General features: G+C 39.9%; 2 protein-coding genes across 5 annotated transcripts in view; one reads left to right on the forward strand and one right to left on the reverse strand.

The window, feature by feature from the left end:
* Positions 1–10,503, reverse strand: part of arid4b (AT-rich interaction domain 4B) — a 44,178-nt gene extending 33,675 nt beyond the window's left edge. For all 4 annotated transcript variants that reach the window (XM_034227284.1, XM_034227276.1, XM_034227269.1 and 1 more), the window contains exons 1-2: positions 10,282–10,503; positions 8,166–8,208 (exon numbers count right to left, since the gene is read on the reverse strand). In XM_034227284.1, coding sequence (XP_034083175.1) covers positions 8,166–8,171 — 6 coding nt within the window. In that variant the 5' untranslated portion in view covers positions 8,172–8,208; positions 10,282–10,503. The remainder of the gene's footprint in view (positions 1–8,165; positions 8,209–10,281) is intronic.
* Positions 10,504–10,738: 235 nt separating this feature from the next.
* Positions 10,739–26,090, forward strand: ggps1 (geranylgeranyl diphosphate synthase 1). The gene is made up of 4 exons (XM_034227295.1): positions 10,739–11,215; positions 13,134–13,226; positions 17,659–17,729; positions 24,504–26,090. Exons 2-4 carry the CDS (start codon positions 13,154–13,156, stop codon positions 25,305–25,307), a joined length of 948 nt encoding a protein of 315 aa, XP_034083186.1. The 5' UTR covers positions 10,739–11,215; positions 13,134–13,153; the 3' UTR covers positions 25,308–26,090.
* The last annotated feature ends 1,357 nt before the right edge of the window (positions 26,091–27,447 follow it).

The raw sequence follows: 27,447 nt of genomic DNA on the forward strand, positions 1-27,447 counted from the left end.
TCCGTGATACTTCAAATAACCTTAATAGTTATTGTACATAATATTTTTTTTTTTATCTAGTTAATTTTTAAATGCAACATTTGTACTTTATTGTTTATTTATTTTAATTTTTACAATGCCATGCTGGCTGCAATACAGTTTTACATTTTTTTATTTGTATTGTTTAATGGCATGCCTTTTTGATACAAACATTTTTTTGTATTGTATACTGCCATCAATAAAGTACTTCTTTGACTTATCTTATCTCTTGTTGATAATGAATTGCACCCAACAGAAAACAAATCAGATTCACATAATCTTGATTTAGAGAAGATATAAACATACATGAATTTATAAAGCAATAACAAACACCATCAGTTAGGAAAAGCCCATAAGATAAAAGTTAGTTTAAGAGATTGAAAGCAAGAAATTGAGTTTGCTAGCTTGAGGTCCTCCTCTAAAACATTATTACATGTTTATTTTGTAATGGTATTAAGAATACATGATAAATACATAATACATGTAGTAGAAATTGCTCAATTGTAATACCCTCGTTCTACTAGACTCAAACACATTCCTTATATATTTCAAAGACGAGAGAACAAAAGAAGAAACCTATAACCCATTCAAGCTAGCTTTTAACATGTCTAGAAGAAAGATTGAGGTTATATTTTAATTAGTGGTGCACGATAATTATCGGTCCGATATAAGGAATTATGACGTCATCCAGATAAACCCGATAAAAGTATTAATAGCCCCGATTATATACAATATATTTTTTGGGTTAAAAAAATACTGCGGTGTGGGTGGATTGGGATGAGGGGCGCTTGTTTTTCACTCGGCTCCTCCCGTTTTGCCAGTACTGTGGTTTAGGAAGAGGGGAGTTTTCACAAATCCAGCGCTCCCTAACTCATGCCTGGCTGTGACGTAAATGGTGTGCGGCCGTGAAGCCAGGACAGCAAACAAACATGTCGCCGGTAGTATGGGACTATTTCAAAGTTTCAGAGTTAGATAGTTCGCTTGCTATTTGTATTAACAAATGCAGAAGTTCCACGAGGAGGGAAAAAGGCAACAAGCTATAATACTTCCAACCTGATTAGTCACCTGAAACATCGCCATCGCTACGATGGTGTGTTAAAAGCGTACGAAGACGCCTGCGCTGCTAAACTAGCGGCGAATCCAAAGCCAGCTGCAAAGGCACCGGGGCTTTTACTTATCGACGAGGCTTTTAAAAAGGCAAGAAGTTTGCCAGAGACGACCCCAGGGCTAGTTTTGTTCATAGTAGTAATGCTCATGTAATTTGCTCACTACTAGTCTTTTTTTTACCACCAGGTGTGCAAAAACTACAGGTACATTTAATATATATATATATATTATATTATTATCGGTTTAAAAAAAACAATATCGTGCATCCCTAATTTTAATATATTTTATGTTGTGGATACTTTAGCCTCCATCCATGTTTACAATTGTCCACACTATTTTACACTTGCATTTATGAATATAGTTTTGCTGTGTTTTACACTTTAGTATTTATGTTTATAGTTAGCTTTGATGTTCGCTTAATTTATTAGAAAGATTTTCTTTTCATGATCTGATATTTCTTGCTGTGGTAACAAGCCACACACCAAGAAACAAGTAAATGATCACTTCCACATCCTCCATTGTTGTGTGTGTTTTGTGAGTTGTGTAAAGCCGATCGCCCCGCCTACACTGCGTTGCTACCCCAGGTCCTAAACTGTAATGGAAATGCGCCACGGCCTCGGACAGCCAGCGAGGCAGCCCGAGGCCTGAGCGAGGACGCTTAGGGACGCCTAAACGGAGCTACCCCGCTGCAGTGAAAATGTGCCATTACATGATGCCATTTCAAAAAATCAAGGGTGGTGCCGGCCGTCAGCGTACCGAGCCGGCCGTCAACGGCCCGCTGACGACCGGCCGTTCTGTGATTCTCCAGAACACACAGATGGCCAGTCCGCCCTTACCCTGTATTCCACCGGGTCACCGCGGCGCAGACGGACCCGGTGGAATACAGGGTCTACCGCGTTTAGGAACCGTTAAGCAGAACCGAAATTGTGTATTTTGTATGGGTACCCGGTACCCGGCATTTTCTTATCGGTTCTCATCTGGAACCGAGTTTCGGTTCCCAACCCTAATTATGCAGGACAAACAGTTTGTCTGCTGTGCGAATAGGATACTCCAATTAACATTAAATTGATTAGAAACAAATTGAGCATGGTGGTTTGCCAACTGTAGCAATCTAATCCAGCATTGTGAAAAATAATTGGATGCTCTGTTGACTTAGAAGTTATGTTTCACTGTTACCTTTTAAAAATCTTATAAGATGAAGTGACCATGTGCAAAAAACGTGAATATCTATCAGTTTAATAAAACGGCAAATCCTTTTGAGATGTACCACTGCAGAGGCAAATGATACTAAATCAAACATGCATCAAAAGACTCAACTTAAAAGTGGCTTCAAAAACTAAAAAAGACCAGAAACAAGTTTGTTAACAGTTGGGCAAATTCAGAGGTAGGAAGTAGTGGAGTAAAAATACTTCGTTTCTGTACTTAAGTACATTTTTCTGGTATCAGCACTTTACTCCACTACTTATTTTTCTGACAACTTTTTATTTTACTTCTTACATTTTTAACACAAATACCTGTACTTTTACTTCTTACATTTTTCAAAACAGGCTCGTTACTTTAGTTTTAATCTGTGTTTAGTGGCGTGATCATTATTATTTAGAGTCATTGCGTGCCTATTGATGTTAACACCATCCGTGTATCCATCATTTCCTGGTCTTCTCTAAAGAGGAGGGACCAATGAAAACGTTGTCATGTTGCCGTTGTTCAGCATCGAAACATTCATTAGCCAACAATGACATTATTGTTGTATTAATATAAAGGGAGGTCAGTTACTCTTTAAAACAGTTGGTAGTTATGGGTTTCGAAGCCCATACTTCTTTACTTTTACTTGAATAAAGAAGTTTAGTCAGTACTTCTACCAGAGTATTTTTAAACATGAGTATCTGTACTTCTACTTGAGTAAAGGATGTGTGTACTTTTGCCATCTCTGGACAAATGATATCTGCTGCTTTAGAAAGGCCATGAGCATGTCACAGTCAAACCGGGACAGGTTGCCTCTTCTCCGGTTTCTCTTGGAGTTCTAGCAGATGGGATTTGTGGGCAGAGTCCAGGGCCATCAGCCTCTCCACCTCTCACACAAACACATCATTAGTCCTGAGGGCAGTCTGGTCTCAGCACCAGCTGCCCTCGCCAACACAAGCTTTTTCACTAGCTGACCAAAGTCACGGTGCTCTTTTATACAAATACTTTTCTCACTTCTTAAAGGATAACTGAGTCAAGAGAGGGCAGCTTGGGTTATCTTGACAGCTTTGGCTGCCAACCCCCCCTTAACTTAACAAGGCCAACGCAAATAGAGAATGGTTTGTCTTTTCTACTGATAGCGCTCCACGTCCCCGCATTAAACTCAAACTGAATGAAAGAATGCCTTGGATAAGATTGCAGTTTAGCCTACAGCTGTCTAGAGATAAACACTGACTCTTTATTTTTTCATTACTCCTGCCAGTAGAGATATTGCCCCCCCCCCTCGCTCAAAAAATCAACCAACCACAATGACTAAGCTCAGAGAGGCGGAATTCCTCTGCCTTTTGGGAGGTGTTACATCCTCTCACCAACTTAAAATAAGCAAATAAGCCAAACACATCATTAGAGCTGCTCTCAACGAAGATTCTGTCAAAAGAAAAGAATAGCAACGCCGTTTTAGTCATAACCCACAAGCGCTTGCAAAAGTCAACGTAATGGTAATAACGCTGGTACAATCAAAAATGGCTCTCTGGTTTTTCACCTAATGTCACCGATGTGGAAAATACTCTCCAGGCACACATGCTTGATTAAACACATCCAAATGTAGGGTGACAAAAAGCACCTGCGGCTGCCTGGCATGGACTTAAAATTGTTTGAAAAATTAGCTTGACTGAAGGACGATCTACATGGATGAGTCGGAAGTGCACGGATATAACATTAGATAACAACTTCCATGTAATCATGCCACAAAAGCTTTTTCCCCTCTCCACAGGAGGAACAATCAGAAACAACTAAACAAGTATTTCAATCTTTCTAGTCAGGGAACAAAACAGGCAATGCTGCTACATTAAGCTTTGAAATCTTTTAAAAACAAAATACCTGGGGTTACGCTGGCAACAGCAGAATGAGAATCAGTTTCTGCTCAATAAAGACTCTCAGGTCATGAAACATTTACCAGCCAACTCCACAGAGCGCTAGTTGAAAACAAGCTGCTGTTGCTTATAGCGCATTTCTTTGACAGCCTCGGGAGTATTGCCATTTCATTCTACAACTCTGAAGGTAAAAGTCGCACAGGAGAATACACACTAATGGCACTCTATGTGTGGGGTGATGTCATGTGTGATTTGATTTGTAATTCAGTTCATATCATTCATGATTAGGGAGGGGCTCGAGGAATCCCTGGTGCTCAACAGACCACATGCTATTTCTGGGAGGCTGGACCATGGAAGTATGCAGATACCCATTGCTAATGTATTAAGACACACTTGCATCAGTCTCTCTGCTCATTCACCTCAACTACAGCCAACGAGACTATTCAATTACCAAAAGGGTTTTCCACTTAAGAACAGTTTTCAGTTATTTTGTTATTATAACAATTCACCTAACAGATATCCTAGTATTACTACTACTGTTGCAACTGCCAAGGATATAATCCAGATTGAGTACCTTCTGAAAGCTATTATGACACGCTTGTTGTGAGGATGATGTGTCAGTGTCACTATTGCTTGTTGGTATGTTTAAGTAACACAACAGCGCAAGATGATCCTAGAAATATAAACTGGTTTGTATTCAGCTGGGCGAGGGTGGAGGAAACAGGATGACATAACAAATAAATACCTTAATCAAATCATGTGCACTTCATTTCAATCTAGCAAATCATTGGTTTTGAGTCAGAGAATAACAGTGTATTCATGTCTGCATTAGCATACCAAATCACACATTTATTTAACATACTATTCAGGCATTTATCAGGATAACTCAAATATTATAAGCAGTAGTTTCTGACCCATTATATTGTGCTATAATGAATAGGCTTGTAGGCCGGACAAAGGAACATACAAGAGACATGCAGGAAATAATTAAGCTCCCTCCCGGCCTAGCTCACACGTACAATAATCCCGCTGTGAATCACCTCTTTGTCCAAACCAGAGTCACCACTATTCCGGTGACTGGCGCTTCAGCAGGAGGTGCCTTGGCAATGCCATTGTAGCTTTAAACTGGAACTATTTCAAACCTTATGTTCACACACTTGAACCCAAAGATTTAGTGTGGTCTTCCTGCAATATCAAAACTTTAAGAATGTTTTTCAAAATGTATATCTTTTCTCCCCTATTTGTATTTTTTGAAATGATGTGTAGCAGTCTCTTACTCACAATGTCGCTTCTTTTCTTAACAACTAAATAATCTCACAGCTCTACAAATAGTCATGCTGACACACTCACAAATCAGACTTCACACTTTAGATGTCTGAGGTTATTAGTTTGACAAACGACTTGGTTCCCAGGCATGGAAACTGGAGCAGTCTTCTGCACCTGACCTGCTCTTCCCCAATGCTTCGAAAGTACCACATCACCACATGCTGTTAACTCGTCTTAATGCAGGAATAACTCGACTAAACACATTTCCTTCTCACAGCAAAGCAATTTTCATACCGACAGCTTTGATCAAAAGCTGTGCGTTTCGACACGCCATAGAACAACTTTGGAATGCCAACAGCAGATAAAAAGTGTATAACAGCAATTTAGTACTGGGCTCTCATAAAGTTGGGGGTCTCCCTCTCACCATGAGACAGATTTAAAACAGAATGATCCAAATCGAAGCAGCAGAGGCAGACATATAATGACACTTCATCTCTTAAAACGCTGAATCATTTATTTCCAAAAATGCAACTCAATAGCTTTTTTCACGAGACCTCCCATGCCTCCTGGATGCTCAATTCCTACACCTCCAGTTTGTAACGTATGCAGGCCTCGGTTTACACATCCTATATCGCAGGGCAAAATTCAATTGTAAAAAAAGGTGGATTGGCACTTTAACATAGGTTAGTCAATGTTTCAGGTATTATGGTAAAGTTTAGGAAATCTTAGCATAAACTTGACTGTTCTATAATAAATTGATGGAGTAGATGAATGGTGCAGACACTATCAGACTATGATTAAATATGACACAGTCAAATATTTACATGGGGCTTTGAATGCTGATAGTGAGTTTTAAGAATATGTCTAGGTTACCTAATCATTGACATATTGCAATGTCATCCACTAGATTACTTGGAATACAACAAATATATGTATACTCATTTCAGCAAAGTGTTAACATTATATTTGCAGATTAAGTTCATTAGGAACCCCAGAAATTATTTTAAATGATTAAGATGATAATTAAGGATGTCTAATGTTTAAAGTGTTTCTTCCAGTCCACAGTGTTAAAGCAGGGTGTGAAGTACATGCAGAAAGGCTGTGGAGCATGAGCCGGAGTGACATGAAATGCTAATGACAAGTTGTCCTCGTTACAGAGCAATGTACAGTTAAGGCAGTGAGCAGATGCTCTTAATATAAAGAGCTGTAAAATAAGTGAACACTCCTCAAGCACTAATAGATCCAGATGACTCAGAGGTCAGAGCACAATGAAAACAGCAAAGGCTACAACATTGAACCAGAAATATCAATGGGAAAACGCCAGTCCTGTCGGCAGTTTTGAGAACAAGCAAGTGTAAGCAATATAATCATCTAATAACAGCTTACACTGCTATCCAGTTCAAGAGAATAATATCGGAAAAATTCTAGGGCACAAACAACAACAAGTCCTGGGCACACACAACAACAGTTTCATGAATTTTCACATAGAGTTCAAGCCTTTTTTAAAGTAGACGCATGTTACAAATTAAGCAGCAAAGATACCCTACTGTGTGGATTGGGTTATATGCTTTATTCTAATCCCATTGTTTTTTGTATACAATCTGTGTCTGCCGGGAATGCATTTTCTAGTCATGACAGTCTTAACTTCATTGACTATCTGTGACACAAACAATTTATTACATAATCACATTGCATTTTATAGGATAACACTGCTACTAGTTGGTTATGTTAAGCTTATTGTGGTTATAGTTTGACTAACCACAATAAGCATTACATCATTTTTACTTAAATGACAAGTATACAAATCATTCCCAAACCAGCTTCTAATTTCTCCACCACTAACCCTCTAATCACAATTGGATCTTATTTTTCACAAGGTTTCCTCATTATCCTGTTAATGCACACTATTAGTATACTATAACATCCACCAGAAACACACGTTTCTGTATGTCATATGTTCAATTTAAAGGTGAAACAACCTTGCAGGTTATGACTATGTAGGGCTCACATGGCAACAAATTATGAGTTAATACACAACAGCCTGCAGGCATAACAACAGCCACATCTATGATCCATTGAAACTATAAAAAATGATGAAATACAGTAGCTTGCATCACAACCTATTCCCCAAACAGTGACAGCTGTGTCACTTTGAAATTGAATACAGCTGGAGCAATATACATTGTCTATATTTCACAGTTCATTTATTCCGCCATTCATATAGAAATAGCGTCATACCCACTTAAGCTTGAATTCCGTTCAGACACCCTATAATGCAGTTTTAAAAAACAATATTCACTAAAAGTACAACACATTCAGACCCTATGTCAGCATCCAACTCAATAACATTACATAACAGAGTATGACAACATCACAATTCCCAATTTGTGTTTGCAAATACAGCAGGTGCCAACGAAAACTCAATATTATGCTTATCAAATCAATATATTACTTTGGCCTTTTTCCAAGACACTTGCCTGACTGTGTTTAAATGTGTTACAATTGACATTTAGTAAAATATCTCACTAGGCTTATTCATGAGAATAAAATAATTAGGCCATGCATATAAAACATGTATACTACATTTCACGTTTTGATTTGCCTGGTTAGGGCATGTTAATACAGGTGTTCAATGAGCTAAGAGTGGAAATGCAGAAGTGGGTGTGCTCTCATTGAGTTTCCAGTGGCATTCAACACATGCAAGAAAATGAATGAACATACCTTCATCTCTCTATGAGTCCTCTAGGTGCCCAGCGTAACGAATCTAAGGATGAAAACAAAGGTTGAAGGAGATGTTAGACATTACAGACACTGCCAACTTCAGTCTGCCATGACAAGACACGGTTATGTTATGATGACATCACTTGTTCTGCTACACTGCTGGATGCCATCTAAAAGCTGGTCGGAAGACTCACACTTTAAACTGCTTAGACAAACATCGCCTGCTCATCCAATTCTCCATTTAGGGATTGTGGGTTTCATTCTAGAGTGAGGGTGCAATTGATTTAAGAAAAGTTTGCTTAAATAATCCCGACTATTGCACGGGACTAATGCTATGTGTGCTTGAGCTTTGGGACACATTTCCCAAAATATCTTCGTTGTAAAGTAAACCGTGACAGACTGTTCGCTCTCATTCGCAGAGCCATAAAAGCCGTGTATGTAATCAGCAGCCAGACTTGGCTTGTGGCAAAGAAGGGTGAAACACAAAGTAACTAGTGCTCTGCTCAAATGCAAGCATAAAGAAGCCGTAAGTATAAAGTGGTATACGGTAAAAAGCTGCACGTTGCACGGGTCTTTCAGTACGGCAGCGTGGTGTGCCCGCTGTCTGCACTGCACTGACTCTACAGCAGAGGATGACGCCATTTCTGTAGCTGACAGTCGGCTAAAAAGGAGAGAACACTTCACTGAAACACTGGAAGCTGCGGGACCGGTGGTCGCCATTCATCTGCCCCGACTAGAGCCATTACTGTTTCGGAGACGAATATCTTGGTATTTACTGAAAAACTGCCCCGTGACCGTTCATTTTGGGTTTCGCTTCTCCTTCTTGTCTCGGTGCTCTGCGGAGAGTGCACTAGACAGCGAATATAAAGCGATAATAACACTCGCGACTTAACCACCCCGCAATAGATATGTCCCGTTAAACGTGTGTCCTAATAGCAGCGTTGAGTTGAATAAAGTAAGAAGCAGCCGTGCAGCCATTCTTAAAGTCACTTTCTCTCTTCACAAAATGTTGTCTTTATCGGCTGGTCTGGCATTTCGCTGACTGTTCACTGAGTAAGGTTGCGTCTGACAAAGAAACAAGTCGACGAAACGGTTCGCAACAAGGTCAAGCTCAAATAATACGTGTAACGCAGCAACAATGCATTTATTACCTTCAACATGTTATTGTTTTTAACAGAAGACAAGGTCGCAGCCCTCATGTGTGGCTCTTGGTCGCGGTGAAGGATCGCGGAGGATACAATGTCATCCGCCCCAGACAATTTGCTCAACCAGCCGCTGCAAGTGAAAGATAGACCACCACCAAAACAATTCACACAAATAGCCCGAGCCTCCATATTATTCCCTCCTGCACTAAAACCTGGTTGCATGTTTAACTAAAGCTTCGAGCCCATTTAAACCTCTTCTGTCCAGACAGTTTGTCAGCGGGGATGTTGCCAGTTACGGAAATGTGCAAAATACTGGTCACGCACGTACACACAGCATCGATACAAGTATTCTACAGCAGAGGGAAATTAGTCCACATCGCATTTGGTAATTTAACTGATCAAATGGGTGAGTTCCTTGATACAAGGTATCCCATCTGGTCCAACCTACACTGGAAAAGTCAATCGTGATAAGCGAATCATACTCGCGGCACAAAAGAAACCACTGACGATGCGATTTACCTGTTAAACTACACCGTTTAGTCACTGATCGACAAATCACACCCTGCAACGATGTCAAGCTTATTCAGGTCGCCGATGGTTTCATGTAATATCACTTTTGACGGTTATTAGTGAACACCATGACAGGCGCTGCTCGACGACAAGGATTCCTCCACAACACAACACTCCGATGCTTGTCCAGTAGCATAACCTCTCACTGTGCTCATCGTCCTCATTTGGATTGCTACAGAATAACTTTGTTATCGAGCTGACCAAGTTTTTATTGTGTAATCTCGGCAGTCATCTTTTTTGCTATCCAGTCGCTAAATTCATTCATTCCCCAAGATCCCTCAAACACATCACAGCTTTAGTTAACAAGTTAGCTTACGTCAAGGTTGGATTGGTAGCAGTGGGGAAGCAAGCTAGTTAAATGTTCAAAATAACGATAGCTTGCCGAACAAAAGCAGTCTTACCTATGCTGTCAAATTGAGAAACACCTCTGTTTTTCGACGAAAGTGAATTAGTAATCCATAGGAACATTTATGTAATAAATCAGACGGATTTTAACGTCGTCCGTTGGCCCCTAGTTGATGTTGGATGTGGATGGGTAAAAGTCGTTTTCGCAGAGCGCTGCTGTTTGCCTTGTTGAGTAGCTCCTCTAGCCTAGCTCTTTCTGTGATCCATCTCCCCCGCCTCCTGAGGATGAGTGACGGGCACATTAGCCCCGCCTCTCACAAATGTACGCTTGTCTATTGGATTGCACAGCGAAGGGAAACGCCTTAGCAGCACGTGATTGGCTGATCTTAGAGAAAAATACCCATGGTAAAGTGTACGAAGTAATCATACTGGGTCGTTCTCACAATACACAGCGACTAAAAACTACAAAATCAATTTTCAAAAACATGTATGTTTGATATATGTTACTGATGGTGCTGTGTAGATGTATGTGCGTATTTCCATTTCCCCCTAGCTGGAGATTTTACTGGGCGATGTACAAATAAAACGTCAACACATCTATGTGCGAAGAACCCATATTGTTGCAGCCCCCACCTTCTCTGCGCCTGCTCTGTAACGACGCCGAAGCATATATAGGTTGCTAATCGAAACTAGCTTGTCATGTGAAGGGTCTCCACACCGTGCGTAGCAAGAACGCCATTAGCCTAGCATAGCATCCGGTGAATAAGCCATTATCACACGGACCTAAACATGATATGAAAGCGTGCTTGTGACAGTCACGTTGTGTGTATGAGTCGACTTGCGTTGATGTGGACGTTTTTATTTTGATAAAGAAAGAAAGAAATGCTCAACGGTGGTTTGCCGGCGCGTTTATGTTAGCCTGCTAATTCCAGCTAACTAGCATCCTGGCTAACAGGAAACCAGACAGCAGACTGACAGGGAGCAGCAAAGGTGGGTGGAGTTAACAACCGTAGTAGCATTTTATTTTTCAAACACTTCTGTTTATGTGTAATTAAGGTTACGGTGTCATTTTAATTTCTTTAATATGGTCAGTCAAGTTCCCATTAAAAACATTTTCAAAAAGATGGAATAACTTTTGGTAAACTTGTTCTTCCTAAAAATGTTGCAGCTTCTTCAATTCTATATATGGCTTTTTCGTTGAAATTTCAATATCATAATAATTCAGAGTTAAATGATTGAATATATAGAATTGAACTGAGTAATGGTTTTGTTTTCAAGTTAATTGGCATATCAAATGGATCATTCTGATATTATTATAGTTCTAGTAAAGCACTTGAGACAAAATGAGGATACAACAGTGTATTTACTTTTTATGTTTTCCAGTGTGCAATTATACAATACACTGATGTCATTTGCAGGCCTGTGTTAGATAGTACAGTACCTATTGAAACCATCTTTATGCTAGGGTGTCAGATTTTCAAAAACAATGAAGAGTAAATAATATAATGTGATAAGAGATTTGGTATTTTTTTGGTATATTCTCTCGATGGAAATGCAATGCTGCTGACATTTTGTAAAGTTTGAGAAGATGTTTTTCTTTAATGATCACTAGTTATGTTTCTATGTTGATTGCCACACCACTCATTAGTTCCTATAACTTTCCAGTATTTTCTTTTGTTTTAAATTATCCAATCATGTGATTAACATGTCACTCACCATGCACACATAGATATTATTTATGGCTGTGCACTATTCGGTTCATATGACATAGAGCATGTTTAAACCCTTACCTTTCAGACAGCACATACAAAACATAGTTTTGCATTTCTTCTTTTCATTCATGTGCTTATTTAAAGGACAATTATTTATATATAAAAAAAAGTTAAATGACTAAGGATGTGTCCGAAATCCTATACTATATACTATCCTACTACATACTCAACATGTGTACTATTGTTAACCCTACATACTTTGGTGTCAGAAAACAGTCATGTACATCTGTTCGGACACACTGTGCTGTAATTACACGGCACTTCCTATGAAGCCTCATTGCCAGTTGGAGACGCGTAACTATGGTAACTCAGTCAATCTCAGCTCTGCTGGAATCTGTAAGCATGATGAACAGCTTCAGTTTTTAGGAATACTTGAGCTATTAGAACATTTGAATTTCAAGAACAGATGAAGCATTGCGTAAAAAAAACAAAAAGCAGGCCCAAACAAAACCAAAACACAAGAACGAATTACAAATAATGTTAAATAAATTCATCGATGAATGTTTTGTCTTCAGAACTGCATAGTATTGATTATACATATGGCAGGGTAGTGTCCAGTGTTTTCATACTGTAATAGTTTGCAAATCCAGGCCTATTTGTTTCATACTAAGATTCTAGACATACTTCAAAATCTCACATACTCATAAACATCTAATAATAATAATAATACATTCGATTTTTAAAGCACCTCTCATTGCTAACAGCAATCCCAAGGTGCTACAGGAGGCATAATAAAAACGAACAACATAAACAAACGTTAAATCAAAAGCTTATTAAACACACAACCTAAAAGTATCACTCATGAATAATACCTACCCAGTTCTTGTGTATAATGCTATAAAATTGTTGCAGCATTTTGCAGTTATACCTCTGATGTCAGTTGCACCACGTGTCTTTGAGTCTGCAACTTCTTCCCTTATGATTCTGTCCACTCAACACTTCTTCTATCTGTCAGTTAAAAGCCAGCTTTAAGTGTACTGCTGAGAAATGGACAAGTAATCCAACTTGAACACACCACAGGCATCCCTCCCTCTTCTTTGACTAGTGCGATTTTGGACTTGCACCAAGCCTTTACTTTTAGAGCTAAATAGTGTCCAGATTATTAACTTTTCTATGTGCCTTGTACTCCAATATAGATTTGTGAAAACTTCAAGCAATGGATTGCGACTCAGAAGCCACATCTGAGCGAATTCTGCTGGAACCCTACAAGTACTTGTTGCAACTACCAGGTGAGTGTCCATGTCAGTGAATGCATAGTTGTGGAATATATTTGTATGCAGCTATGTGGTCATCGGTTTTAGAGCTTCACTGAGCCCTCAACTGCTTTCTTCTCGTTAGTGGCACTGGATAATGGCCTCACCGACATGTATACAATAACTGATGTGATACTACTGAAAAGCAGTTTATATATGATGATGATATGATGAAGCTAATTTAATCTCATACACTGAACAAAAATATAAACGCAACACTTTTGTTTTTGCTCCCATTTTTCATGAGATGAACTCAAAGATCTAAAACATTTTCTATTTACACAAAATAACCATTTCTCTCAAATATTGTTCACAAATCTGAAAAAATCTGTGATAGTGAGCACTTCTCCTTTGCCGAGATAATCCATCCCACCTCACAGGTGTGGCATATCAAGATGCTGATTAGACAGCATGATTATTGCACAGGTGTGCCTTAGGCTGGCCACAATAAAAGGCCACTCTGAAACGTGCATTTTTGCTTTATTGGGGGGGTCCAAAAACCAGTCAGTATCTGGTGTGAGGGGTAGGGTTAGGGTAATGTTGTGAATCGAGTGGCCTGTGTTCGTCGTCCATAACATACGCCTGCCCATACCATAACCCCACCACCACCATGGGCCACTCGATTCACAACATTACCCTAACCCTAACCCTACCCCTACTCCTCACACCAGATACTGACTGGTTTTCGGACCCCGTCAGACCCCCCCAATAAAGCAAAACTACACGTTTCAGAGTGACCTTTTATTGTGGCCAGCCTAAGGCACACCTGTGCAATAATCATGCTGTGTAATCAGCATCTTGATATGCCACACCTGTGAGGTGGGATGGATTATCTCGGCAAAGGAGAAGTGCTCACTATCACAGATTTTTTCAGATTTGTGAACAATATTTGAGAGAAATGGTTATTTTGTGTATATAGAAAATGTTTTAGATCTTTGAGTTCATCTCATGAAAAATGGGAGCAAAAACAAAAGTGTTGCGTTTATATTTTTGTTCAGTGTACATTCATGGGATTAATGTAACAGTAAGACAGAGAATAAGTGTGCACCCACATGCACTATTTTTGTTTTTATAATGCTGTTGTAAATACTCCTGTTGTCTGCTGTGTTCAGACTTAAGTCATGTGTGTGATGCCACATTCAGGACCTTCAGTGTCCTTTTTTTAAACAGAAGACCGTAGCTAGAAGCTGCAGCTAGACTGCAGAAGTATTAGTTTTTTGTTTTTGAGGATGGAACAATTTCACACACAGATATAGGGAGGCTAGACCTATACAATTGATTTATTATGGTTTATAATTTAATGTCAAGATGAAGAAGAAAAAGATGGCTGAACTGTTCAGTGTCTGTGGAGATGGAAGTTATAAATCTCCAAAATCATGTTCATATAAGAGCATTCGCCAAGCACCACTGAAAATGTCTGCTTTATTTGGCTCTACAGACCTTTGTGAAGCAGCTTTTTCTGACATGAATGTCATGAAATCTAAATACAGAACAAGACTGACTGATGAACATTTAAATGACTCTATTAGAGTGAATCTAAGTGGGTACACTCCAGCATTCACCTCTATGGTGGACTCCATGCAGTGCCATTCATCTCACTGACTGTACAAAAGAGTGAAATGCTTGTAAGGTGGTGATTAAGGACATTTATGTGAATTCTCAGTGAAGTACTCACTATGTGGGTCATAATAATATAGGGATGTAACGATAAACCGAATATCGCGGTAAATAAACGTCCCAATACCGTCGTGAGACTGACCAAATCTACCGCGATTTAAAAATAAATTAAAAAAAGTTTTAAAAAAAATAAATATTTTTTTTAACACTTTTTTTTGTTTTAAACCTTTATTTAACCAGGTGGTCCCATTGAGATGATCGATGTCTTTTTTAAGAGAGACCTGTCCAACATGGCAGCAAGTAGGTTACAACATGAACATAAAACAACAGAACACAAAAGGACATCGTATTTACAGGGCTACATTTACACACCTAGAGACATTGACAAGTACCAACAGTATATTTATATCTCGCCCTGTCAATAAGCCTCACCTTCTTGGCAAAAACTGTATTGTTATTGAAGTGGTGGAGAGACAATGCACAGTTTGACCCACTGCTGTCACCCATGGCCAAAGCATATCTCTCCGTCCCACTGAGGTGGCGTTAGAATTTTTCGCTGTCCGTCATTTTGACAGACAGGATCGTAAAATGTCCGTCATAATCCCTTATTACCCGTCGGGTCTGAACAGTTCACGAGAGAGCACGCTCGTGAACTGTCAACGGGGGGGGGGGCGGTGTTATGCCGTGTGTGCATGCACCTCGCGGGAGCGCGCACAGCGTAAAGCAAAACCTCCCAGACATGTATTGATCTGTACGGCAAAGTACGGTTTGGAAACTATATAATTTCCTTTTGGAGGGCATGCATAACACGGCATAACACCAGAGCCTCGCTGCGGGGAAACGTTGGCGCTGTTTCGAGTTTGTTCTAATCTGTCAAAATGACAGACTGCTTTCAGATTTTTCCGTCATTGTTAAATAAAATATTCGGTTAACGCGACCACTGCTGTCCCAGCAACATCAGTACCAAGCGAGAGAGTTTTTTCCAGAGCAGGGGATATTGTAAATGCCCAAACATCCCAGCTTATAAATACCTGGAAATGTGGACATTCTCATATTCCTAAAAACCTGTCTGATGATGCTGAGTGAGTGACTAGTGAGTTTGAGTTGAGTTACTTGAAAAACTAAAGTGAAACTTGATTTATTTTATTGCAGGGTCTGATTATTAAATGTCCTTGTTTATTTGTGAGATGCAGTGGCACAAAGAAAATGCCTACTTTGTTTGGTAGTACTAGTAGGTACAAAAACACTGGTTTTCTTGTTCCAGTCTGTTACTGTCACTTTGTTTTTGACACTTTAAAATACTGCTATCCTCCTAAAATGCTGTAAAAATCAGATTTATTATTTAATAAAGAAACATTTTCGAGTAAAAAAAATGTGTATTGAAAAAAATATATAATTTTTTTTCCCCCCTTTATTATTCAATATCGCGATAAATACCGTACCGTGGACTTGTTATCGCGATATTATCGTACCGTGAGTTTTTGGTATCGTTAATATGTGAGACATTTTCGTTTTCTTGGACCTTGATGTGAAGTTAAGATTTGTGATAAGCTTTAGATATTGCAATTTCAAACGTGTACAAAAGTATAGCTTAATTCAACTGATGAGGGCTATGTGAATAAATGTAAGCGATGTGATGCCAGTAGCTCTTGGCCACTTTCATTTTTTAGCTCTCAGATGAAGAAAGGTTGGAGACCCCTGCTCTAGATAATCCATAGACCTTGTTGTGAGCAGTTATGTAGTATTGTATTTTATTTCTTATACTTCGTACTTATGGCATTTTCTGTGGCCAATGCCAATGATTTTGAAAGCAGGGCGGCAGATGGCGGATATATAAAGCCAATTATGATGTGCTTTCTTTATGCAGGAGAAAATAGTTTATACATGAAATTGCTCAAAATAAGGACTATGGATTATCCTGGGTAAGAAGGTCAGGATTTCTGGAGACACGCATTGCTGTTAAGACCCTTCCAAATGGGTTTTTAACATCAATTTCTTCTGTCTTGACCAAGCGCTCCTCAGCTGCTCTTTGGGAGATCGTCTTTATTTATTTTTTGCAAGTAGCAAAGTGACTAACCTAACGCCAGAATCACATTTTGGGTAAATAGGACAGGTCCTTCGGGTTTCTGTTGGATGGGATGTTTCCCTTTTAGCATTGTCACTGTCCTTAAAGCTCATAAGGAAACATATATTTAATGTCTGGCAAGAAACATTTTCATTAAAGACATTTTGCAATATTGTACCAGGGTCTTTTTCATAGTTTTGGGCTAAAATATCTATATTTTGGATTTAAAAATATACTTGACCGGCCCTGTTTGGAGTGTGGCTGCGAGCACTCAGCTGGAAACAGCTTCCCAACAGAGAAGAAAGACAAAGCAGCTTGAAGCCTGGTCTTAGAACAACAGAAAACGTCCTGTGTTTCATTCAGACCATTTCCACTTCTCCGGTCACATCCCTTCCTACCTGCTGCCTAAACAAAATATTTGTGCTCAAGCCAACCTTAAAGTTGAATTCAAAATGATTTATAAATAAACATGTAATTTTCCTTTTTAAGTTTGGTATCTCTTGGGATATGTAGCTACCTGGGTGGTAGCTACATATCCCAAGAGATACCTGCCACCTTCAACAAAGTGTCAATTATCACAGACATAGGGACTAGAAGAAATACATGTAAGTAAGAAAAGCACAGGGAGCTAATGATTTGTAACAGAAGTAATGTGAAAGATGCATTTAAAAGCTACCCTTTCTTTAAGTTTGAAACCCTAACTTTTGTTTTCCGCTCTCTCCTCAGGAAAACAGGTGAGGACAAAACTATCCCAAGCATTTAACCACTGGCTCAATGTTCCAGAGGACAAACTGCAGGTGAGGAATCAACCGTTGGAGCCTTTTAACATTCACATTCAAAGTCATCTGTAGTCGTAGAATGCTTTAAGAATGTAAAATGATGGAGTGCTTATTCAGAATCCCTTTATTAGTCCCACAGAGGGGACATTTGCATCGTTACAGCAGGAAAGAGCCGCAGACAGCTTAATGTTACATATGTTTAAAAAAATACTAAGTTAATCAAATTCAAGGCAATTGATGTTGTAATGCAACCAGAGTGTTGTTTCTTTACTGAATGTAAATGTAAAGCTTGGATATAGATCTTAGAGCATCCATGATGTATTACACCATGTTGTTAATCCAGCTGAGACTCAAGTGGAATGAAATTAAAAAGGTTGGCTGTGCTTTGAAAAACCGTAAAGTTATCCTTTTCTCTACTTTTTGATCTGCAGCTTTCCCTTATTGCTGATATCATGACTTGTTTACATTGGATGCATTTTGTTTGCCCTCATACAGTGCTTGCTACATGTTCTCACTTGCTAGATCAGTGCTTCTCAAACTTTTTTCAGTAATGTACCCCCTTTGAAACATTTTCTCAGCCAAGTACCCCCTGACCGATCCCGAACATTTTTGATCAAAAAAGCCTATATAAATAATTACAATATAGTGATGTTCTCTCAGTGTGTGATGTATTAACTCCTTCGTGGTATGCATTACAACAAACTAAGGATATTTTCATTTTATGCATGAAAAAAAATAACATAACAGATTGATTTAGTAAATATAAAGTAATATGTTATTGTGAAAAACTATAAAATACAATACACACATTTGACATGTTTATATGAGGACCCCCTTGGTGGTTCTAGGAATGTTTTATATAAAATTGTGTTTTCTATTTAACTTATTTTACTAAGATTATTTTTTTTTTTAAATCTCACGTACCCCCTGCAGTACCCCAACGTACCCCCAGGGGTCCGCGTATCCCCATTTGAGAATCACTGTGCTAGATGTTCCGATAGTTGCGAAGTCTGTCTGGTTTAGGAATGCACAGGTTGTTTTTTTCTGAATATTTCGACATGCTTTGCTACAAACTAGTTTAAGACTGAAGTGAGACTGAACTGTGCTGTAAAGACAAGTGCCTTAAATCAGGTCAAGACGCTAGAAGTTGGCAAGAGCTTAGTAGAGCTGCTGATTTAGCAGATTTTTACAAAGAAAATATGGCCGTAACAAATTACAATGCAGAAAACAACTATAGATAATATTGTTCACTGAAAGGGTCAGTAATGTATTTTCATTTTTAAATGCAGTATCCTTCAGACAACTGCTCCAATAAAGTCCTGCTAGCTCTTTGCTTTGTATTGTTAATTATAAACTCTATGACAAAGCAGCTGCTGCACCTATTGTTTCATATCATATCCTCCTTTCAAGTAGCGCAGTAGTAGCACATTAACAATCATTTCAACACCTCTCAAAATTACTTTTAAAGAAGTAACACAAATGACTATCCAACGGAAGCATGAAACAATCAGACCTTTTAAAAAAAGGACACAGGATTTTGACGAATTTGATGTTTTCATACTGTCGTTTCTTCATTTGAATTCTGAACATAGTGGATTGCCTGCCATGAGGGGTTTTGCTTGGACTGTGACTTGTGTTTTGACTGTTTGTAATATAAAAGTCATTTCTGAATACAAAGGCTTTACTGCAACAATGTGAAGGGCCTCATATACTCTACTGTATTTGTATCAGCTTCTATTTGCTGTTTGGTTATACCTGTTCAGTTTCCTAAAGTCACATCAGATTGGTACCTTTTTTTTGCAGTTTGATTGAAAAAGTCAAATACTAAATTGATAGTAATCAGCTGTCCGATTGAATTCATGGGAATCCAGAACAGTCTTGGAATGTAATAAATTGAGTATGACTGGAAAGCTGAGGCTCTTGTTGATTCAATGTGTGATGATGTTGGTTTTCATACTAGCCCTTTCATTGTAGTGACACTATTCATTTAAGATGACCTCATTGTATACAATGAAATCACAGCCTCATGAAACTTCACAAGCACAAACTAAAGACCCCCAGGGTATTCAGAGGAAGTATGGCTTTTTTAGAAACAATGCACTTCTTACTAAAATCACAAATCAAAAGTTTTGGAGGCATTTTGTTTTGATGGAATCTTAACCTTTTTGGTCAATTTCACAGCAGTGGTCAAATTCAGTACCAAATCTGTGTAACAAATGGTTTCAACCCAAAACAATTTTAAGACATAATAGAGAAACCATCTTATATGACATCCTAATGTTCTAAGACCTTAGACACTTCCATATTCAATTTGAATTCATTCATTTTCTTTTCAAATGTATAACACAAACAACTTAACGCAGTGCTAAGCTCCTTTTGAATAGTCTTCACTTTCCTAGATTTTATATTATAGACACCAATTATTTATGGCATATGCTGTTGAACATGAACAAAGTTAAGGAGAGCAGCTAAACCAGTGTTAGTTTCTGCTTCTGGAATTAAACTGTTAAGGCCATTGTAGCTTATTGTTGTACTGTAGCGTACTCTATATTCTAGATCAGTGGTTCCCAAGAGCCCCCCCAAATTACTCCTGTTGGAAGTTGCGCCCCCCCCCCCCCACACACACACACACAAGGGCGCAACAGCGGTAATTAAAGTTTCAAAGTCTCAAAATGCTACAACTACTGTCACAAACTGGGTGAATGTGAAGTATTTTGTTAAAGGAGGATGAAAGTGTAATTAAGGCGCACTATTGGAGTGACTTTGATGGTTATTGGACTCAGGATTAATTCATTTGGATTCCCGCTGTATGAAGAAATTAAAGGAAGGCGCGGAAGTGGAACCAATTCACAAAGGGATTAAACTGTTTAAAACACGTGCTCAAAGTAAACCGGATTTTGTAAATAATCTACAAAATGGAGGAGACCGATCTGATCGGAGCAACTGTGACAAATAATTCAACTGAAACCGGCATGGACAATGACTATGTTTTAAAAATGCGCTTATCCAGACAAGCCTGGTTTGGACACTTAACGTGCAGAAGAAACATTTATATTAAAGAAAGAATTATACATTTCTGTCTTTGTATGCCTTTAATAGCTACTAACTTGAATTTGTATTCAAATTAATTAATCAATGATTTTTTATATTTTATTGTAATGTAGAGACAAGGCCTTTAGTGACAATCATGTATTGCGTTACAATTATATGTAAAAAAAAAAACATTTAAAAAAATAAAAATAAAAAATCTAAATATGATATTTGGCCTCAAATCATCTGAGGCCTGGCGCCCCCCCTGCGATCTTTCGCTCCCCAGGTTGGGAACCACTGTTCTAGATGATGCCGTAACTGGCAGTCAAATATTTTAGAATCATCTGGCAGCATTTAGAGATGACTTGTTTCAACTTCATGTGTTCCTGATCACCTCTTTGATCAAAGCATGGTTCAGGTCACAGACAGCTTCCCAAGCAAACATACGTCTCCATCCATTACAGTGTTTTGGTCACACATTCTAGGATCCTGCCTGATTAGATCGCAACAGACATATTGAAGTGTGTGTAAAGATCGCGAGCTGATTGGCCTTTCCTCTGTCAGATTAATTTCAAATGAGCCATTTAGGATGTATTGGTTTTATTGAGCAGGGAGTAGGGAGACCAGGTCAATTAAAGTGAACACTTCTGAACTATTGAACTGAATATTATCCAGTGTCCAGGGAGGAAAATATATAACTTGTATTTTATTAACGTGCATGCCCTTCACTGTGCAGAATGCTAAGTGCTCAGCCTGTCCGGTGTCATTAGATGTTGTGTTCAAGAGGTCTCCCTTTGTCCTACATCTTTTATAAGCCCTCCTCATGAAGAGGAATCCTAATCCTTCAGCAGAGGTCGCGCTGTTGTCTCCTGTAGTAGTTTCATCTCCCAGTGCATAATAAAAGTCAATTTAATAAACCAAAAAAACGATGTTTCTGAGTAATACAGTTGTCAGTCTCTTCTGAGTAATTATTAAATATAACAAATCATCCATCTTACAATTTGAGTCAGTAGATATATATGTAATCACAGCTTTCACACTGCTACGCTGGGTTGCATGTGTTCGAATGAATAAATGCTGACATTTTGAATCCACGTTTACATTTGCTCTTTGAGGCTACAGTGACACATTGCTTTTTGTATTTGAACAGGTCTGGATCTGTTGAGTTGAAGCCAGCTGGCAATTCATATGGCCTACGTTCATATGCAGATTGTAAACAAAGGCATATCAAAGAACTGTCTCACCCTATGACTCCCTCTGGCTCTCCCCTTTGCACTTCATGTAGCAGCTCTGTAAACTCCTGAACCCATGCAGACTGAAGAGCTCTCCTCTCGTCGTCATTAGCACACCGCTGCCAACAAGTCGCCGCCATGGAAACAACCATGCCTACAGATAGATGGAGGCGATGACAGTGGCACACTCTTGTTCATTTGGCAATGCATTTTTAATCAAACCCCCATCCAGTCTGTGCTTCTCTACAGTGTAGCACAGAGTAGGTGCTAGAGGTTTGGGAAATTCCCTCTGTTGGATGGTGACCTTTAGGCTTCCTCCTGTTCTCTGTGATAGTGTAGGAAAAGTTAGCTGTCTTCTATTTATTTTGAAAACGTGTCATTCATGAGACTGTCTCCTGCCTCGGGCTTCGAGCTTCTTGTGGGTTTAAATTGTGTGACTGATGCATAGTGACTATAATGAAGCTGCCTCCGTGAGAAAGTAATGAGGAACTGGATTGCGATAAGCATACAAACATGATACAGAGCAACTCTAAACTGCCGGAGAGTTTAATCATACAAGGGTTTCCCCGGGAATTGGTTTCACAGCAGTAGTTTGACACATCTCATCTCTTGATCTATTTCATACTGACAGCCTAAGTAGTAGCCACACTCGTTTAATATAATTATGCCCTTCTTGAAATAGCTCTCAAGCTCTGCGGTTTTATTTCATAAAAATGAAAAAACAAATGACACCATGGCAGTAGTGTTTGTGTCAGATGAGTAGGGGTTTCACCGTGTCTATAAAACACTGCAGGACAGCTCTGTATTGTGAATGAGTTAATCATTTACAAGCTTCATTATCTACATTGTGGGAAATGTGCACACAAATTGGCAGACACACAGCAGCAACAGACAACATTCAAAACACACAAGATAACAATCCCAGATTATGATTATACTTTGGTTCCAGATATCTGTACTAGCACACCTGCCGTACATTTGAAAATACATTTGCACACTAAGCTTTCTGCTCTAGGTGAACGAGGAAGCATTTTTGAATGACACACACAAGTAGGCGTGCTGTGTGATCATGTGACCATGTTAAAACCTTGGCTGACTCAGAGGTATTGCTGTCTGCGCTAACCACAGAGAGACGGGTCACACATAACTGACCTCTCAGTTTCAGAGTTATTTTCTCTCAATATATTGGACTCAGCGCACTTGTTTGTTGTGAAGTGATTGTTGCCTTGGCAAACAGGATGAGTTTCTGCGTCAGTAACCTCTGCTGCAAATCAATGAAGTCTCGCCGAGTAGTGAAGGCACTCTGCACTTAAATGGCTGCATTATACAGCGACATTCTGACTAATTTGTTTTCATGAAGACACTTTGAATCTCATTTCTGGTGCTTGTGAGTTTAATCATTACTGTTAGACAACACGTGATATATTGAATAGCCATTGAATAGTTATTCATAGAGACAACAGTCTATGTTCCATTTTCTCCATGTGTGCATTCATTGTAGCCATTACCCACAACCCCCCTGCTCTTGTAAGTGGCACACTGAGGTTGCAGGGTGAGCGAGTGTCCGGGTTCCTGCCGAAGGAAAGGTTGTGTTTGGCAGATAAACTGCTCTCTGGCCATCTGCCTGACCCACTGAGCCCCTCGTTGTGCTCCCCAGCCCCACACAAACAGCTTTCACTACCAGCCACACCACTTGTCTTTAAATCAGCCCAGCACTCAGGCAGGCTGCACGGCCAGCTCGGGACAGCAGACAGATATGTTCTGTTATCAGGAAAGGCATCCACCTGATGGACAGGGGACGTTTACTAACTTCTCCATTGAGAGTCATGCTGTATTGAAGCTGTTAGAGCTTGTATTTCTAAGGATACGTACCATACATCTGTTTATCTTAAGAGTTAAACCTGCGCTAAGTCATGTAGTGTCACTTGTAGCTGCTTAACCATAATGTCTTCTAACCCCTCAAAGCCACCGCGAGCGTAAGTCTTCATTCTCTGTGACTGCCTGCCTGGTTTGTTTCAGCAACAACAGTTATGTCTGCTCACTCCAACTACATCAGTTCAGGCAACAGTGTAGACATGGCACCATCTGCTGTAAACATGTTGTAGTGCATCATTCACACAGAAAGTTCCTGAGAACCTGTTACTGGATGTAGAAAGTGTTCTCAGTTTTCGAATCATAAATCTATCGATCATAAATGTATCGGTTAGATTTATGATTCGAAAATGGTAAAAGTAGGGTAGACATGTGGAGATTATCCGACTGAACAAAACGTGATCCGTCTCTTAAATGTGTTTCAACCACAGACCTTATTTCGAGCTATTTTCCTAAATCCTATGGAGAAATTGCATCGCTTTTTTGTCGAAGGAACCCATGCGCAGCTTACTTCCGGGTTTTAGGACGCGTCACTGTGGTACTCTATTGTAACAGTTCCTGAAAGTGAGAAGATACCAAAACAAATTATATTAATATGGTAAAGTTGATTTGATTACACAATGATTCTCAAATGTTGGTGTGTTTGTGTCCTGCTCAGGGGATCATCGAGGTGACGGAGATGCTGCACAACGCCAGCTTGCTCATAGACGACATCGAGGACAGCTCCACGCTGCGGCGAGGCTTCCCAGTGGCTCACAGCATCTACGGCATCCCCTCCGTCATCAACTCAGCCAACTACGTGTACTTCCTGGGCCTGGAGAAGGTGCTGACCCTGGAGCACCCTGAGGCTGTCCCAGTGTTCACCAGGCAGCTGCTGGAGCTGCACCGCGGCCAGGGCCTGGACATCCACTGGAGGGACACCTACACCTGTCCCACGGAGCAGGAGTACCGCAACATGGTGCTGCAGAAGACTGGAGGGCTGTTTGGCCTGGCCGTGGGCCTGATGCAGATCTTCTCAGACTGGAAGCAGGACCTGAAGCCCCTCCTGGACACACTGGGCCTCTTCTTCCAGATCCGCGACGATTACGCCAACCTGAGCTCTCGCGAGTACAGCGAGAACAAGAGCTTCTGCGAGGACCTCACCGAGGGCAAGTTCTCTTTCCCAACCATTCATGCCATTTGGTCACGTCCCGAGAGCACACAGGTGCAGAACATCCTGAGGCAGCGCACGGAGAACATGGACATAAAACGCTACTGTGTGGACTACCTGGAGAAGGTGGGCTCTTTCGCCTACACCCGACAGACACTGCGCGACCTGGAGATCGAGGTGTACCGCCTCATCCAGGGGTTTGGGGGAAACCCTCAACTGGAGAGCCTGGTCAAACACCTCAGCCAAATGCATCAGGAGCCTGAAGCCCCAGCAGAGGCCAGTCCTGAGCCACACTCCAGCCAAAACGACTGACCTCACTCACATCCTACCCCCACACACTCCACCAAACGTGTGCTAATACAGTTATACAGATATACACATTTACCAAAAACCTCATCACACATTGCAGAATGTTCAATTTACAACAAAAACTTGAGCTTTTGAATTCTGCTTTGACGGCATACGGCGGAACCAAAACCGCAAAGCAGCCCTAAATGTTGCCTTTCTCTTTGTGTGCTGGATGGCATCCTTCACATGTTGTCACTTTTTGTATCCAATTGTAGCTGTGCAGTCAGTGGAAGAAATACATTTAAAAAGAAACCATCTTACCTTGGTATTATGTTTGGTTTTCTGAAAATGAAAAAATAACCAGATGTCAACAGAGCTTAAAAGACTTTCTTTTCATGTGCATATAAATGTTTTTATGCTTCCAAACAGAAATGGTTTATCTGGAGCTGAGTAAAATCTGGGTGGTTGGAATAAGATGTCTCGAGTGTGTGACGTGTGATTTGAGTATCCTTGATCATTAAGCCGCCAGAGTGCCAATCCTGAAGAAAAGAAACTGCAACTCAAGTGTCTGCTTCTTATGTAACCAGCCGGTATTATATGCAAAGCAGTGTTCGTGCTGATTATGCTCGGCTGTATATGAATACTGTTGATGTTCGTAGCAGACTGCGTTTCCATTTGGTTCAGATTCAACACAGCTCTTTGCATCCCTTGTATTGTATTAGGGAGACTCAGTGACGCTATGTGTAGACCCTGCTGCAGTTAAGAACCTCTTTTGCACATATTGAATTCAATAAACATCAAAGATAACCTGTAGGCTTTTCTGACTTCTAAAATGGTCACAACTCTGTGGCATGATGGCTGATTTTGTTTTCATGATTTGAACTGAACATGTGTGATGTGATGGGGAACAGAGGCACCCTTTTTCCAGACATAAGCAGCACCATCTACTGAGCACACTGGTGTAACTGAAACTCAAAAAGTAGCTGTTTGTTAAAGTAGTTATAGGCTAAATCCTACACTGGACCTCAAGGCTTAGTTGGAATCACATGTCTTTAATATACACACATGGCCCCACCATTGCTCAACATTAAGCCATCATTATTTGCAGTATTTGTAATCATAATCCTTCTTCTGTTGCACCAGACCCATGTGTTTACTTTTCCAGGCAGCCAATACCTTTGCAACTTCTTGCTGAAAAGTACAGGTACTACCTAGTACACAATTCCCAGCCACAAGCACTATTATACTTCTTTCCTGTATAGTTCAAGATTCAAAGATTCAAGATTCAAAGGTTTTGAATGTCATATGCACATAGGCTAAGCTACAGTGTAGAAATGGCAATGAAAATCTTATGACCCGAGCTCCTCCAACAATGCAACATGGTGACATCACTACGTAACACTTGCGCTTCTATTGGCTAGTGCTCCAGCACATTCAACGTGATCGGCTTTATTAACAAAACAATAAAAACACCCAAAACAGTACTCTTGGGTTTCTTTCCAAGGGTTAGAAAAGAAAATCAATACTGCTCTCATAGGGGCGGGTTGACCAATCACAACAGAGCCTGCCAGCTAACCAATCAGAGCAGACTTGGCTCTGGTTTCAGACAGGGTGAAAAGAGGTGCTGCAGCACAGGCAGTTTGAGCTTTTTGAACATTAAATCATGTAAACATGTCAGAGTAGAGACACAAATATGAACCTGAAAATGAGCAGAATACGGCCCCAGAGGAACCTTGACTAAGCACTCACAGGGGCTGGTTGAAAAAAGGATTTGTTTGGAGTTATACTGAAAGTCTGAAATACATCACACAGGAAATCTAAATCCTGTTTTATCTGCTGCTTCTGTTAATACTGTTGTCTTTCCTCAGCCTGGCGGACAGAGGCTATCTGTCACACAGCTCTGTGGACTCACTGAAGCTCCTCCTCTTGACAGCTGCAATTCAATTAATTAAAAATAATCTTCTATTCATCAAAATGTCAAATTCTTGTTGGTCTGAGGGACCAGTGGGCCTTCACTAATTTCCTTCCAGCAGCCAGGAGTGCATACAAAGTTGAGATGCAAATACATTTGTGATTCGATAAACAGCGGAGGCGTATGAAGTGGCTTTCGCAGAGCTGACATAAGTCCATCACAATAATCAAAGCCTCTCACGGTTCTCATTCC

Source organism: Gymnodraco acuticeps, unplaced genomic scaffold (genome assembly GCF_902827175.1).
Source record: "Gymnodraco acuticeps unplaced genomic scaffold, fGymAcu1.1, whole genome shotgun sequence".
In the NCBI taxonomy this organism is placed as follows: Eukaryota; Metazoa; Chordata; class Actinopteri; order Perciformes; family Bathydraconidae; genus Gymnodraco; species Gymnodraco acuticeps.